At 45.1% G+C, this 17,165-nt stretch overlaps 1 protein-coding gene across 1 annotated transcript in view; it reads left to right on the top strand.

Annotated features, from left to right (window-relative positions):
* VWF (von Willebrand factor) overlaps positions 1 to 17,165 on the top strand; it is a 219,884-nt gene that overhangs the window by 74,674 nt on the left and 128,045 nt on the right. Inside the window, exons 12-16 of the mRNA XM_006862763.1 lie at positions 378 to 516; positions 1,631 to 1,731; positions 8,642 to 8,837; positions 9,440 to 9,655; positions 15,053 to 15,293. Of these exons, the coding sequence (XP_006862825.1) occupies positions 378 to 516; positions 1,631 to 1,731; positions 8,642 to 8,837; positions 9,440 to 9,655; positions 15,053 to 15,293 (893 nt within the window). The remainder of the gene's footprint in view (positions 1 to 377; positions 517 to 1,630; positions 1,732 to 8,641; positions 8,838 to 9,439; positions 9,656 to 15,052; positions 15,294 to 17,165) is intronic.

A 17,165-nucleotide genomic window follows, 5' to 3' on the forward strand; every position in this document is an offset into this window, starting at 1 on the left:
CCACACCAGAACTACACACACACACACACACACACACACACACACACACACACACACGCCAAAACACCCTACTGCTCTTGAATGTCTTCCAGCTCACAATGAGCCTGCAGGGCTCATTATATAGGGCTTACCCTGCCTGAGGATCCAAGACCCTAATTTGCTCTGGAACAGTAAACCCAAGATGAGCCAAAGGCCTATACTTATAAAAGTCTTGGGCTTAGGGCCTTCTTGTTGCCTAACTCTTAGGACCCATGCCCATAGAAGGCTCTGTGAATATGGAGTTGCACATGTGAGAAGGCTCTCAGAGGCTCACCAGGGCTAGGTTTTTTTCTGGGATGGCAGGGTTGTGACAGCACTCTTGCATGTCTCCTTGGCAGTGTGCTGATGACCCGGATGCCGTCTGCACCCGCTCAGTCAGCGTCCGGCTGCCTCACCTGTACAACAGCCTCGTGAAGCTGAAGCATGGGGGAGGCATCGCTATGGATGGCCAGGACGTCCAGCTACCCTTCCAGAAAGGTGGGCCTCCTCCTCTGTCAGCTCACCCACAGTTCCCTTCTTCTTAGCGCCATCAGTGTTGGCGATCTGCCCTCCTCTTCTCTGTGAGTGTGATCTAGAGTTACTGTCAGAAGGGAGGGTGGGTGTCCTTGGTCTGCATGCCTGCAAGCCAAGGGCACATCCTGGAGGAAGAGGATGTGAAGAGGAAGGTGGATGGATGTCTGGAGCTGAGGAGGCTGCTCCAGGCTTGGGAGTGAGTGCAGAGGGGAGAAGAGAGCTGAGAAGAGTCTCACTTGACTTGAGCCAAAGGGGTGAGTTGAGGGCTGGGCAGCATGGTTCTCCTTTGAAGCAGGACAGGAGCAAAGACTGACCTTCAGAGCTCAGAGCAGAGGATGAGAGTCGGGTCAGGGCCACGCATCCCTGTGACCTATGGAAAAACCTATCTGTCCAGTGACTCTGCTCAGGTTGCAATGTACCCTATCCAACAGCACAGTACAATCCCAACTGCCACCTTCAAAGTGCCTCCTCTCTTCTGTTCCATGATTACTTTCCCTCTGGCCTAGCCACTCCTTGGCCAGTTTTCATGGCACACAACTGAGGAGCATGTCCATGTGTGCTTAATGTTGTGTGTGTGATGCCCTACCTCCAGGACAAGGGGCATGCCTCCTGTCTCTTCCCCACTTCCCCACAGCAATGAGAAGTGGTACTCAACTTTGCACCCAGTCATAGGCATCCAGCCATGAAGACTGAGTAACAGCCTGGAAGTGGTGTGCACTGGCAGAGGGACAGGCATGCTCTCAGGGCTGGTTTCAGCAGTAAACAGAGATCTGTTTAGAACATGCATTAAAGCCAAGGATGCAGGAGACTCTGCTTCTCTCTTGTGGCAGCAGATGGAATTGCAGGCTATGACAGGGAAGCTGAGTTTTCCCTGGGGAATCCTGTTTGCATTGTATCTATCCTGGTCACCCTTCCTCCTGAGACCTTCTTAAATCTCACAGACATTCTCATCTGCACCTTATCTCATTGCTATTCATTGCTACAGTCCTTTGTGAGACCCCTCCCCTCAATACATCTGCCTGCCTCCACCATGCCCCCACCCCACTCCACTCCACATCCTGTTCCCTTTTGGTTCCAGGTGACCTCCGCATCCAGCCCACTGTGATGACCTCTGTGCACCTCAGCTATGGGGAGGACCTGCAAATGGACTGGGATGGCCGCGGGGGGCTGCTGGTGAAGGTGGGTCCCCTCTTGAGTCTCTGCCTCCACAGTCAGTCCTGGATAAAGCACCCCTTGTCCTCAGGCAGAATGGCTTTGTGTTGTGGAAGAAGAATTCCTTTCTCCTTCATCCTTACACCCCCACAATGAGGGAACAGACCTCTCTTGTATTTGAGAAGCTGGCATTGGTTTTTTGGATGCTCCTTATTCATTTTGGGAATTCTCATTTCTGGAGTTTGGGGAGCCCGAGTCTCCAGATGTGGACAGGCTGTTGTGAGGGAGGGGAAGTGGTGGATTTTCTGTCCCTTTTGGTCATAGCACACCCTGGAAGTGGGGTTCCCACTCTGGGAAGAGCCAGATTGAAACTCACAATCAAGACCCTATCTTGTGTACCCTTGGGGAGAAAACCTCCCTGCTGCCTGTGAAAGAGTTATACAGGGAAGCCCCCCACTTCTCTCCCTTCACTGGGCCTCTGAGGTCCTCTCGTGCTCCACGGTCCTCAGAAAGCCACATTCGTATTCCAACTCAAAGTGCCATTCATTCCAGTCTGACTCACAGTGACCCCACGTATGTCAGAGTAGGGCTGTGCTCCAGAGTGCTTTCAATGCCTGAATGATGTTTTAGGTATAAATTGCCAGGTCTTTATCTCACAACAGACTTGAATTATAAACTTTTTGGTGAGCAGCTGAGTGTGTTAACCACTGGTATCACCCAGGGACTCTACACTTGGATATCAATCCATGTTTTTCACAAGATTCCCATATACATTTTTTTTTCAGCAGGCATTTTCCTACTAAGTGAACAGTGTTGGTGATATCATTACCATTTTATAAATAAAACAACCAAGACTTAGGGAGGGTAAGAGGCATGCCCAGCCCTACACAGCTGGCTGGTGACAGAGTGAGGGTTAGTTCTCTGGCCAGCATCTTTCCCAACAACACCAGTAATTCTCACTTTTTGGTCCCAGGAAATCTTTGTTCTCTAAAACTTATAGAAGACCCCAAGATCTTTTGTCGATGAAGTTTATATCTTTCAATATTTTCCATATTAAAAAATAAATCAAGTATGCTTAAAAAGAATAGTAATAAGCCCATTATGTATTAATATAAATTTTGGGGAAAAATAGCTTTGTTTTCCCAAACAAAAGCAAGTAGTGAGAAGTCATTGTATTACATTTCTGCATGTCCTTTAATGTCTGGCTTCTTAGAAGACAGCTGGATTTCATGTCTGCTTCTGCATTCAGTTTTTTGCAACACTATATGTCATGTAACTTCTGGAAAAATCCACCAGACACTTGTAAGAGAATAAGGACAAAAAAGGCAAGTAATGTCTTTGTTACTTGATAATTGTTGTTAAGTGCTATCTAGTTATTTCTGACCCACAGCAACCCTATATAGGGTTTCTGAGGAGCGGCTGGTGAGTTTGAATCACCGACCTTGTGGTTCAAACCAGCCTTTTGGTCCAGTGCTTAGCCTACAACACCACACCAGGACTGCTATTTGATAATTTGTTGTTGTTAAGTGCTATCAAATCCATTCAGACTCATAGCAACCCTATATGGGGTGCCGAGGAATGGCTGCTGAGTTTGAGCCACCAACCTTGTAGTTCAAATTGACCTTGTGGTCGAGTGCTTATCCTATGGCACCAAACCAGGGCTCCTATTTAATGATAGTTCTATGAAATTTTAAAATATGAAAATAGTTTTGACTTTATGGACCCCTGAAATGTCCACCTCCCACAAGGGTTCCAAGACCACATTTGGGAACCACTGCCATAGATCATGTCTAGGATCCCTGAAGAGTTCACTCCTGCCTCCTGGGTTCCCATGCACCAAGGGGCTCTTGGTACAATCCTGTGATGTATCAATGCTGGTAGTCCCTGATGTTTTCCTGGTTTTCTCCATTCCTGTGTTTCCTTGTTCTTTCCCTTGTCTTAGAGTTCCTGAGAGAGTTCCAAACTAACTACTAAATAAGTCTTACAACCACAGAGCAAAGAGCAGGAGTCTTGGAGATCTTGTCAACCTCCCATTTACAGTGGAAAATATAGATTCATCTCTTTTTTGGAGGAGGAAAATAATTTGGCTGGTCTCATTTGACCAGAACTCATCTCTCCTGCTTCCTTGTACTCTGAGCTTCAAGGAAGGGCTCCACAGCAGCCATTCCACTCTTTAAGCACGCCCGTGCCACAGGAAGGGTGCTCACCCTCCGCCCTCCCTGAACTTTCTTCCTCAGTCAGCAGGACCATTACTACTCATCTCCAGTGGATGTCCTCCTCCTCCTCAGGGTCCTGCTCACCTACGACGGCAATCCCCGTCCCTTTTTTTGCTTCTTCTGTGGGAATGGGTGTAAGATCAGTTCAGCTAACAGGAAGATTTCAGTAGTCAAGATTCAAGACAGGATAGATGCCCCCATGATTGTGAGGGTTTCTTATGTGATTTACTGTGGAGGATGAAAAGGACTTTGTGGATGGGGTGGAGGCATTAGAATCCCAGGAGTTTAAGGGGCTACTAAGTGCAGGAATCTGTACGTGGACCAAGAGATAGTTGTTCGAAAAGAACATAGGAGCACTGAGTGGTTGAAAATTAAGTGAAGTGTGCAACAGGGCTGTATTCTTTCACCATACCTATTCAACCTATATGCTGAGCAAGTAATCTGAGAAACTGGGTTATATCCTCACCACTGGACCAGTAAACAACATTCTTATCAATGGAGAAAAGGTTGAAATTGTCAAGGACTTCATTCTTCCTGGATCAACTATCAACACTCATGGAAGCAGCAGTCAAGAAATCAAACAACATATTGCATTAGACAAATCTGGTGCACAAGACCTTTTTAAAGTGTTGACGAGCAAAGATGTCAGTTTTAGGACTAAGGTGTACCTGACCCAACCCAAATCTGCTGCACAAGACCTTTTCAAAGTGTTGAAGAGCAAAGATGTCAGCTTGAGAACTAAGGTGTGCCTGACCCAAGCCATGATATTTTCAATAACCTCATATGCATGTGAAACCTCAACAGTAAATATGGAAGACCATAGAAGAACTGATGCTTTTGAGTTATGGTGTTGGAGGAGAATATTGAAAGTGCCATGGGCTGCCAAAAGAACCAACAGATCTGTCTTGGAAGAAGTGCAGCAAGAGTGCTCCTTGGAGGCCAGGTTGGCCAAACTTCATCTCTCATACTTTGGACATTATTGTCAGGAGGGACCAGTTGCTAGAGAAGGATATCATGTTTGGTAAGGTGGAGGGTCAGAGAAAAAGAGGAAGACCCCCAACGAGATGGAATGGCAAAGTAGCAGCATCAATGGGCTCAAGTGTGGCAACAGTTGTGAGGTTGGCCCAGGATTGGGCAGTGTTTCGTTTTGTTGTGCATAGAGTCGCTATGAGTCAGTACTGATTCGATGGCACCTAACAACAACGACGACATTCAGTGGATGAGGAAGCCCTGGTGGCTCATTGGTTAAACACTTGGCTGCTAACTGAAAGGTCAGCTAACCCACTAGCTGAGAGAAGATATGACGGTCTCCATTTGTAAAGGTTTACAGCCCTGAAAACTCTTGGGGGTGGGGGGTGGGGAGGTAATTCTAGTCTGTCTTACAGGGTCGCTATGAGTTGGAATCCACTTGACAGCCATAGGTTTTGTTTGGTTTGGTTTTGACTTGAGACATCCAGGAAAGGAGCAGGAAAAGCACCTCCACCCTGAGAGACGCCTGGGATGAGTTGTAATCTTCTGGTCTCCTTCCCTCGCCACCATATGGCATGTGTGCTCGGTTCCTGTGGGACAGAACTGGGCTGGGCAGCACAGCATGGTCAACTGAAGTTGTGCTTTTCACATGTTGCTTTCCTACTCACTGGCTACAGTGTAGGGCCCACCTCCATCATTTAGGTAGTGTGGTGTAGCAGACCCTCAGAAGTGCTTCACTTTTCCAGAACTGTCACTAATGAGAGGTTTCCTACAATCCTTAAGATCAGAGTCTTCAATCTTCATCAGTAAGTACTCCAAGCTATCTTGAGAGCATGTAGGACTCTCAGCCTGCCACAGCCTAGTACGCATGATATACTCATTGTTCTAACCCCTAGCTGAGTTCACCACTCCGGCAAGCCAAGAGGATGGAGGACGATGCCGTTTTAGAGAGTAGGGGATGGCAGTGCTGGCCTGCCTGGTTGAGGGATGGGAGAGGAGGTAACTGAGGAGCATGAGTGTCTGAGAAGGAGGAGAGAGAAGATACTAGCAGAAGAGGGCGAGGGTGACTAGAGCTTTGCTCAGAGTTTGCCTTGACGATTGGCATTACATGTCAGCCCATGTCCAGGGGACAGCCTCATTCATTCATTCATTCAACGTGTAGTTTTTGAGTATTCACAGGCACTAGTCTAGATGCTGAAATGACAAGAGTGAAACAAAACACAAAAAAATACTGGCCTCATTTAGTGTAAAGTAAAAAAATAAGCATATTATGTTACGTATTAAGCTAGTTGCCTTTGAATCATTCTGACTCCTGGGAACCCATGAGTGTCAGGAGTGTTACTGTGTTCCATGGGGTTTTCAGTGGCTGAATTCTTAGAAGTCAATTGTCAGGCCTTTTCTGCTCGTTCTTTCTTTTTTTGAATATTTTATTGTGTTTAAGGTGAAAGTATACACAACAAATCTGTTTCCTATTTAACAATTAAATTTTAAATTGTTTCGTGACTTTAGTTACAGTTTTTGCAATGTCATTATTTCCATTCTGTTTGTTCTATTATGCTAGAACTATACCTCTATAAGCATGTGCATGTACTCACATATACCTTCCTATACACATACGGCATGCATATTTTCTATGTAGCCACACACATACTTTTGTTATTATCATAAAATTGTATGTTATAACATCTGCTGTAATTGCCCTTTTTTTCTTTCATACCTCTCAGTGTCTTCATTTACCTTGGGCACATTATGCTGGCTTATGTATTGCCTTTCTCATTATCAGAAAAAGTGATTGTGATTTGGGCTGCTGACCTCAAGGTCAGCTATTCAAAACTGCCAGGTGTTCCGCAGAGAAAGATGAGACTTTCTGCTCCCATAAAGATTTACAGCCTCGGAAATCCTATACAGGGTCGCTATGGGTTAGGACTGACTCCGTGACACACCACCAGCCAACCAACTATCTAACAAGTGGTTCCCCCTCCTGTTGTCTCCCATCTTTGGTAACTATCAAAGAACATTGCATCCTGTGTTTTTACTTATTTAAAAATTTTTTATATAGTTGTTGTTAAGTGCCATTGAGTCAGTACTGACTTATAGTAACCCTATATAAGGTTTTCAAGGCTGTAAATCTTTTGGGAGTAGAAAGCTTCATCTTTCTTCTAGAGTAACTGGTGGGTTTGAATTGTTGACCTTGTGATTCACAGCTCAGCACTTACCCTCTAGAGTCACCATGCTCCGTGATAACACATAGACCACACGATATTTGTCCTTTTTTAATGATTGACTCAAAAACAGCTACAGCAGTACATCAACAGGGAACTAACAGAGGTTCAAGCTGGATTCAGATGAGAATATATGTTGTTGTTAAATGCCATCAAGTTGGTTCCAACTCATAGCAAGCCTGTATAAGGGTTCCAAGGACTGAGTTGTCAGAAAATTCATTTTGCTTGCATCCCCAATCAACACTCATGCAAGCAACAGTTAGTCAAGAAATCAAACAATGTATTGCATTAGGCAAATCGGCTGTAAATGATCTCTTTAATATATTAAAGAACTAGGATTAAAGTATTAAAGTACTAGATAACAAAGGCACTTTGAGGACTAAGGTGCACTTGATCCAAGCCATGGTATTTTCAATCATCTCATATGCATGTGAAAACTGGACAATGAATAAGGAAGACCGTAGAAGAATCAATGCATTTGAATTATGATGTTGGAGAAAATATTGAACATGGACTTCCAGAAGAACCAACAAATCTGTCTTGGAAGAAGTACAGCCAGAATGTTCATTGGAGGCAAGGGTGGCGAGGCTTCATCTCTTGTATTTGGACACGTCAGAAGGTACCAGTCCTTGGAGAAGGACATCATGCTTGGTAAAGTGGAAAGTCAGTGAAAAAGAGGAAGACATTCAATGTGAGATGGATGACACAGTGGCAGTAGCAGTGGGCTCAAACATAATAATAATTGTGAAGATAGCACAGGATCAGGCATTGTTATGTTCTGTTGTGCATAGGGGTCTCTTTGAGTTGGAAACAACTACCAACATGTGAGCTCCAAGAGAGCTTTAGCAATAACAAGCTGAGTTTTGTTTCACATGCACCTGAACTCAGTGTAAGTGTTCACAAAAGAAATGTTGAGTTTGAACTTGACTCCCATTAGCTTACACCGTTTGCCCTGACAAGCCTGGATGGCAGAAACCACCTGGTTACTTGTTCCCACTCTGCACTGTCTCTGTGACCAGGTAAGTCTCTCTCCCTCTCTGGGTCTCAGTTTCCTCATTTAAAAAGGACTGCTGTTGTTAAGTGCTATTAAGTCAGTTCTGACTCATTGTGACCCTGTATAAGGTTTCCGAGGAGTGGGTGGTGGGCTTGAACCACCAACCCTGAGGTTAGCAGTCCAGTGCGTATCCTACAGCACCACACCAGGACTCCTTATGGATGACTTAAACTGACTAGATGGTCTCTAAAACTCCTCCTGGCGTGATAGCTCTCTGCTTCTCTGCCAGTGATTTCTGAACTGGAATGAAATTGACAGCTGCTACCATGTGGCCTCTGGTAGTGTAGTGGTTATGAATTGGGCTGCTAATCTCATGGTCAGCAGTTTGAAACTACCAGCTGTTCCGCGGGAGAAGGATGAGGCTTTCTGCTCCCGTAAAGATTTACAGCCTCGGAAACTCTGTACAGAGTTGTTGAGTCAGAACCGATTCCATGGCACATAACAACAACACAATGTGGCCTGGCCTCTCTCTGCAGCTGTCACCTGCCTACACTGGGAAGACCTGTGGCCTGTGCGGGAATTACAACAGCAACAAGGGCGATGACTTCCTCACTCCTTCAGGCTTGGTGGAGCCCCTGGTGGTGGACTTCGGGAACTCCTGGAAGCTGCACGGGGACTGCCAAGATCTGCAGAAGCAGGACAGCGATCCCTGTAACCTCAACCCGCGCTCAAGTACGTGAGCCTTGTGGGAGAGCCCCAGTCCATACCACGGGACAATGTCCCCACTAGGGTGGGATAGCCTAGAACTAGGAGTTGGGTGAGCCTTTGTTTATACCATCAGCATTTGATGATCTGCATCTGAATCATTTATTCTTCAAAGTTTCCCTCTGTGGGCCAAACCCTGGGAAAGAAAAGCAAAACAACTTGGTTCCTGCCCTGGGACACTATCAGTCTTTTGGAGCAGCAGGCACACAAACCTAGAGGAAGTTTTTGTATGACAAGTGAGCTAATTCATGTGCAGATTCATCTGCAGCATCAGTTCAGCCTTATGCTAACTTCCCCTCTTATCAAGGAATCACTCACTAGGTTATGTGCTCTCAGTCAGTGTGTGTGGGTGTGGGGTGGTGGTGGTGGTGGAGGGATGCTCTTTAGTGTTTAGTTAAGGCAAATACAGTTAAAGAAAGCAAATTGGCCACAGAAGAAAAATCGCAATGACTTCCTGGAGGGGCTGTAATGGGAATTTTGCAGCAGGAGCCCTTGATGCTGCTCTCTGGGGGCACAGCCATCAGGGGGCCCCCACCATCCCAGGCTCACTCCCTTCTCTCCCAACACAGCCAGATTTGCAGAAGAGACATGCTCAGTGCTGACGTCCTCCAAGTTTGTGGCTTGCCACCATGCTGTCAGTCCACAGCCCTACCTGCAAAACTGCCGATATGATGTCTGCTCCTGCTCAGATGGCAGAGACTGCCTGTGTAATGCAGTGGCCAGCTATGCCTCAGCCTGTGCCCGGAAAGGCGTGAACATCGAATGGCGGGAACCCGGCTTCTGTGGTGGGTACCCTGCACTCTCCCTCTCCAGGAGACCAAGCTGCTGCTGCCCCACCATGCAGTCCACTTGTCCTTTTCACAGCTTTCTCAACATTACTTCACTTGGAAGTCAACCCAGGGCATTTTGACAGATCATAGTGGTGTGCCAATAGTTCATTTGCAGCCATACTTCTCTTCAAATTCCCAGCAGCACAGGGTGACTGGGACTGGCTCTCTTACAGGACAGTCTGGCTATTCTGGAGGGCAAGTCTAAACTCCCTACCTGGAGTCTCTGCCTAGCAAAGATTTCCCTTGGCTGCAGCCACCTAGTGTTACAAATGTATGCAGTGAGTACATTCCAGATCCCAAGGTATCCTTGCGTCCCTTGAGAGTCCAGTGAGGATATTGGGAAATGTGCATACCAATCTCTGTGCATGGCTTCAGGAACACCCTCCACAACTCTCAGCCAGAATGTCTGGCTTTGTATATAAGGCTGCCTGAAATTGAGTATCATCAGGGTCCCCAGTTGACTTTAGATTCTCACTCTGCACTGCTGTTAGGTTCCTGGTGCCTGAGTTGTTAACTGCTCCTACACTCTGGTCCCTTGGGTGACTAGATTGTGCTCACTGTTTTTTGTTTGTGTATATGTGTGTGTGTTTGCTAAGTACCAAGTATGATCAGACAAGAGCCTTGATTTAGGCTTGAACTTTCCTTTTAGAGGTACAAATGGAAACTCTCCCTACGAGGTGCTTATCACATTGACTAAAAAGATGGTTATATGAGGGCAGGGACAACCAAGGAAAGCTTTCTGGAGGAGGTGTATAGGCATAACTTGGAGGTATTGTGGATTTGGTTCCAGACCATTGCAATAAAGTAAATATTGCAATAAAGTAAGTCAAACGAATGCTTTGGTTTCCCAGTGTGTATAAAAGTTATTGTTATCTATACCATAGTCTATTAAGTGTGATGTAGCATTATGAATACGTCTGAAACATCGTGAGAGTTACCAAAATGTGACTCAGAGACAGAGTGAGCTGTGTTGTTGGAAAAATGGTGCTTATAATAGATTTGCTTGACTCAGGGTTTCTACAAGCCTTCAATTTGTAACAAAACAAAAAACCCCACAATACTGTGAAGTACAATAAAGTGAAATACAATAAACGAGGTCTGCCTATACTTGGCTATGCTTCTAGGTACATTTTTTTGGTTGAAAGACATTGTTTCCAATAATAGAGTAATAGTGGTGAGGCATAGAGCTAAGGACAAGTATTTTCCCTGTAAATTGTAGTGGATATTTTGAGTATTGAGGGTGGATACTAAAATGTAGGCATTTCTAATGGACTTAGAAAAATAGTAGCTCTGAGTGTTACAGCAGTTTTAGATTTGAGAGTGTCACAGCAGCCCTGGGTCTGAGTGTCGCAGCAGCTCTTGATCCGTTGTCGAAGAAACTTGAGGCCACTTGGAAAGGTGAAGCAGAGTTTCAGCTTTATTAAGCCAGCTGGCTGAGAGGAGCTAATTTTTCCAGATTCTGACCGCCGAATATAGGGCAGTGCAGACTTACATGGGGTCAGAATTGGGAAGGGGTTAGGTTGTGAACATGTTTGAAGACAGAAGAGAAGCCAGAGGATTGGTTCTGCTCCTGGGCGGATAGTTTGACTCCTGGGCAGAGAGGATTGGTCCCACTCAGTAACCTGATTAACATTTTAGCTTGTCTCCTAGGTGGAGAGGGCAGTGAGTGTTTTTACCTTTTTCTGTTCATGAAGAACGTTGGAAGAAATGAATATCCTATACTTGAAGAGAAGTTTAGGTTAGGGGCTCTTGAAATGTTACTGTTTAGAGTCTTATGAGCCAACTCATGTTTTGTGTAAAAGGACTCCTTTGGGGCACTGTAGGATAAGCCCTGGACCTCAAGGTCAGTTTGAATCCTGAAATTGGTGGTTCAAACTCACCGGCCACTCCCCAGAAACCCTATATGGGGTCAGTATGAATCAGATCTGACTTGACAACACTTAACAATGACAATCTCATTAAAAAGAGAAGCAGAGAAAAAAAGGATGAAGGGAACAAACACAAGCGGACTTTAAACAGGTCATGGAAAAATGGAATTAAAGATAATGGAATTTTTCCATGACCTCGTGAAGCCCTCACATGTACATAAAGGCCCACAGTATGCCCTCCTTTCAGCTCTGGGATGTTACAGTTCTGAACACACTGAGTCTGAATTTTTGCTGGCAATGTACTTGTGACTTATTAGCTACATGACCTTGAACCCTTTGCTCTGCCCCTCTAAACTTCAGGCTGCTTGTCAGTGTTTGCTGTTTCAACAGTGGGGAAGCAATGAGAAGTAGATGACATGGTGTTTATGAGTGTGCTGTAGTTGCCCACCAATATTAGAAACTGTGCATTATCGGTATGCTCTAGTGCCAGAAGCTCTGGTAGCGTAGTGGTTACGAATCGGGCTGCGAACCTTAAGGTCAGCGGTTCGAAACTACCAGCCACTCCGCGGGAGAAAGATGAGGCTTTCTACTCCCGTAAAGATTTACACCCTTGGAAACCCTGTACAGGGTCGCTATGGGTCGGACCCGACTCGATGGCACTTAACAACAACAACAAAACAACTAGTGCCAGAAAGATCTCCCAATTTAGGACATTCTCTAAGAATGCTAAGGGCCAACTGAAATACTCTGCAATCTCACATAAGCAGCTGTTTCCAACCTCCACGGAGAACGAGAGGAAATGGCCGACAGTGCAGTAGCCTATGGGGGCGGGGGTGGGTGGTGGGGGGGGGGATGGTGGGGCATGCTGAGATTCAGCTAAAGAATTTCCTGACTCCTGTGGCATTTGATATGGCAGAAAGGACTAGGCCATGGGGAGGGCCTTTCTCTGGAGACTTTTAAAGACAAGTGGGGATCTGTCTCTATGGGTTTATGTGAACCAGAGACCAGTTTGGCCAGATGATCTTGGGTTGCTTTTGAACTCAACAAGGGTGGGCAGGACTTCTGGATTATTGCTTGCATTCTTTCTTTATTTAGAGAGGGGCTCAGCTTCAGCTGGCTCTTTGACCTCATTTTCCCTTTTCTAAGCCGCTGACTCCTTTAGGATCCATGAGAAGAGGACACACCAATTGGGACCGTTCATGGAGCAAGGGCTTATCTTATAGCTACTTTGTGGGAGGTTGTGAGGAGATCCAGGAGAAGCACACACTGGACTTTCAAATACATTGGTTGTATTTCCTTTGGGAAGACAAGGCCATGCATGAACTCCTTGAAGGCAGTGACCAAATCTCACCATCACTGTATTCCAAGCCTAGCTCAGCCCCTGCCCATATTGGGCCCTCAGTAAATGTCTGTTAGACTAAGATGTGCATGATTTCTTCTGGGGGAGAACCTAAAGGAGAATTTTAATAAGGCAAGTCAGCTCTAGAGACAGCCTGTTAGAGAAAAAAGAGCTCTCAGTTCCAATGAAATTCAGAGGGTGAAATGTACCCTTATCATCATGTGTTTATTGGATTGAGCAGGATGTCCATCTTTGTTGCCTAATACCCCCCACTTCAACCTATCTACCCTCTCAATGTTTATCCAGTGACCTAACTTCTCCACTGGTTCTGAGAAAATTGATGTCTAATATGATCAGAGGTGTCCCTGGGTGGTTGAAACAGTTAAGTGCCGAGCTGCTAATTTGAAGGTTGACAGTTTGAGACCACCCAGAGAATTGCTTCGGAAAAGTCACTGACAACCATTCAAAGCACAGTTCTATTGTCACACACATGAGATTGCCATGATTTGAGATCAAGTCAACAGCAACTGGTAAATATGCTCAGAGAACCCCTCCGCCCACAGGGTCTCTCCAGAAGTTCCCTCACCCTTGTTCCTGAGGCATATGGCCAGGGTTTATATTTATAACCACTCTGAAATGTTCTGCCAGGGGATTTCTGCTGTAGAAATGGGTTCTAACAGAAAGAATTGTGATTGCTTCAGGAGAGGTGTGGCCAGAGCATGGTTTTTATTTCTTGGACAGTAACTGGTCAACACCAAGAAAGCATTTTAAAAAAAATAAAGTACTCCCGTACTCTCCCAGTGAAGAATTTCATCAGGAGTGCTCACGTGACTACGGTTAGGCCAGAAGGGGCCCTATATGTTGATCATAATTCCAGAATGTTAGGACTTCTTAGGTCTATTATTTGGAATTTATCCTCTGGCATCGGGAGCCTGTTTACATGATTTGGGTAATAATAATGATAATGGTAGTGATTACTGGTAATTATTAATAATGATAAGATCATAATAATGATGATGGTAGCAGCGCACATTTATCCATACTGGGAACTAGTCTAAACATGTTACCTCATTTAGTCCTTGCAATCCCCTATGAGGTAGATGCTAGTATTATACTCCATTAAGGAGACCGAACCACTTGATCTGGGCCACATAGTTAGCGAATGGAGGAACTGGGGTTTGTACTCAGGTAGTGGGGATCCCCATCTTTAGCTGATTTGCCACTTTGCTACATTTCCTCCTGGCTTCTGTCTGTTATGAAGTTTCTATGTGAGGGTCCCGGGTGAGTGGGGTTGTGGGTCAGTGCATATAATTTCCTTTGCTGAGTTAGATATAAGAGTGTCCCTGGCTTTGTGACCAGTACCACATGACTTATAAGTGCTTGCTTCTTTTTTAGAGCACAGTGGTTAAGAGCATAAATTTTGGATCACAGAGCTGGGTTCAAATCCTGCCTCTTGCTTCTTCCTAGGAAGTATGACTCTGACAAGTCATTAAATGTAACTTTTAACTTCCTAATCTGGAGAAAATAAGTGATAAAATCTAATTCACCCAGGGAGGCATAAAAGGCATAAACCCTGTGTGTAGAGTGGGGCATTCAGTAGGTGTTCAATAAGTAATAGCCATTATTGTTGTTATCATCATGGGAGATGCCCTCTGCCTGTCGCTTCTTTTTACTATTCACAGCTTCAAAATCTGCCAGAATTTCTACTATGTCTCAGGCTTTGTGAATTCAGAGATGACTCAAGCATGAACCCTGAAGTTAAAGGAGAGAAAAAAACTGTATACATCATATGACTATGATACACAAAATATGAAAACTTCTGTTCATAGTGGGGAAGGGAGGCAGTGACCATTCAGTTATAATTGGGGTTCTTACCTGCAAAACACTCCATGTCCTGAGCTATACAGGTTTTATCTTCTCAGTTGTTGTTGTTAAGTACCGTGGAGTCAGTTCCAACTCATAGTGACCCTACACAGGGTTTCCAAGGCTGCATATCTTTACGGGAGCAGAAAGCCTCATCTTTCTCCTGCAGAACAGCTGGTAGTTTCGAACTGCCGACCTTGAGGTTAGCAGCCCGATTCGTAACCACTACGTGTCTTCTCAGTCCTGCCACTGAAGCTTTCCATTTCCTTCCATCTTCCCCAGCACTGAGCTGCCCTCAGGACCAGGTGTACCTGCAGTGTGGGGTTCCCTGCAATCTGACCTGCCGCTCTCTCTCTTACCCGGATGAGGAATGCAATGAGGTCTGCCTTGAAGGCTGCTTCTGCCCCCCAGGACTCTACCTGGATGATAGGGGGGACTGTGTGCCCAAGGCCCAGTGCCCCTGCTACTATGATGGCGAGATCTTTCAGCCTGAAGATGTCTTCTCAGACCATCATACCACATGGTGAGTGCCAGCAGCAGGGTCAGTCTGGGATGGCAGATCTGGGTAGTAAAATGGCTTTCTAAATTCTATCCTTCAGTTTATGGATTTGTTCAGAGAAGCACAGCTGGGCTCTTGTTCATGTCTTCTAGCTGCCTCACCGTGTGGGCAACTAGATCTCTAGGCTGGCAGTAGGGATTCTTGAACTTCATTGCCAGCTGTCATGTATTGGATACCATTTTCTTGCTCTGTTGTTGCTATTAAGTGCTTTTGAGTCAGTTCCAACTCATAAGGTTTCTGAGGAGTGGTTGGTGGGTTTGAATTGCTGACCTTGTGGTTAACAGTCTAGTGTTTCTGCACACTAGGACTCCTTTGCTCTAGGACTTAATTATTTCCTTATTGTAGAACAGGAAGTGGAAGACCTGACCCCCATTTCCAGCCTCAGCTTGCTGTTCTTAGACTGAAACATTTTGAGCCAGATGAAAATAGACTATAACAGCATTGATTTACTGGTATATTCCTACTCTGACTTGTGTACATTAGACATGTAAAATTGCTCCAAATCTTGGTTGATTCTTAGAGTTCATGTGATGGTGACTTTCAGTTTCAGCAAGACTGTCATGGTCACAAAAATAATTTACAACAGAACGATTGTTGGGCAGCCACTTACATGGAACCGAGTTCTAGGCTAGGCATTGCTGACAGACTCCCCTGACAGTTTACAAAGAGAGCTCAGTTAAAATGTCCTGATTACATTAAAATGTAAACTTAGGGAAAAGTTGAGAGAGTAGTAGGATAAGGCACCCTGATGTCCCGTCACTAGCTTCAGTGATTACCAGCACAGTCCCATTGTCATTGTCTCCATTCAGTCCCCATTTCTGGCTGGGGTAGCTTATAGAAAACCTCAGTCATTTTACCTTTCTCCTATAAATCCTTCAATATGTATTTATAACGTAAATATTTTGTAGTTTAGCCACAATGCCATTGTTGTTGGTGTTAAGTGCCATCGAGTCGTTTCTGACTCATAGCAACCCTGTATAGGGTTTCTGAGGAGCAACTGATGGGTTTGAACCACCAACCTTGTGGTTTTCAGTACAGTGTTTATCCTATAGTGCCACACCAAGAGTTCACAATACCATTATTACTCTAAAAATGAATAATTTCTTAATAGCATCTAGTTTAATCCAGGTTTCTTTCCTCCTGATTATCTCAAAATGTCTTTTTATAGTTGGCTTGATCAAATCAAGATCCAAATGAAGTCTGCACATTGCATTTGGTATGAAGCTTTTTACTAAGTACTCCAGTGAGATGAATTCTTTACCTTCCAACCTCATGTACCCAAAGCATGTGGTTTACATTTCTGCTCAAATAGTTATCTTTATTGGACTTGGATTTCTGTAGACTGTGTTTGTATCTCCTCTCTAGACTGTGAGCCCCTCAAGATTAGAAATTATGGCATAGGTCCTGATCCCTAGCACCTAGCACAATTCTGGCACAAAGTAGGTACTCAATAAATGTTTATGAGAAGAAATAACTATAACATCTGTGATCTTTGCTGTATCAGAGACCTAAAAATCCCTACTCATTCAGAAATGGGGAGGGGTGCTTCCATTTAGAAGGAATTAGGGAAGGCTCCCTGGAAGGGATAGTTTCTGAGCTTGGTGAGGATTCCAACAGCAGAGGTGGGTGCAATGATGGGAGGAGGGTTTTCTCAATGGAACACAGACCCAGAGAAAAATTCACAAGGAGTGCTGAACACTCACCAAGGTAAGTCCTCTGTGTGAAGGAAAGATATGACTGGAGGGAAGCTGAGACCAGGTTCCAGGGGTCTTTGAAAGGTAGGGTGGGCACTGATGCTTGAGATAGGTAGTGGGAGCCAATGGAAGGTTTGGGCAG

Source organism: Chrysochloris asiatica, unplaced genomic scaffold (assembly GCF_000296735.1).
Source record: "Chrysochloris asiatica unplaced genomic scaffold, ChrAsi1.0 scaffold00050, whole genome shotgun sequence".
Taxonomy (NCBI): Eukaryota; Metazoa; Chordata; class Mammalia; order Afrosoricida; family Chrysochloridae; genus Chrysochloris; species Chrysochloris asiatica.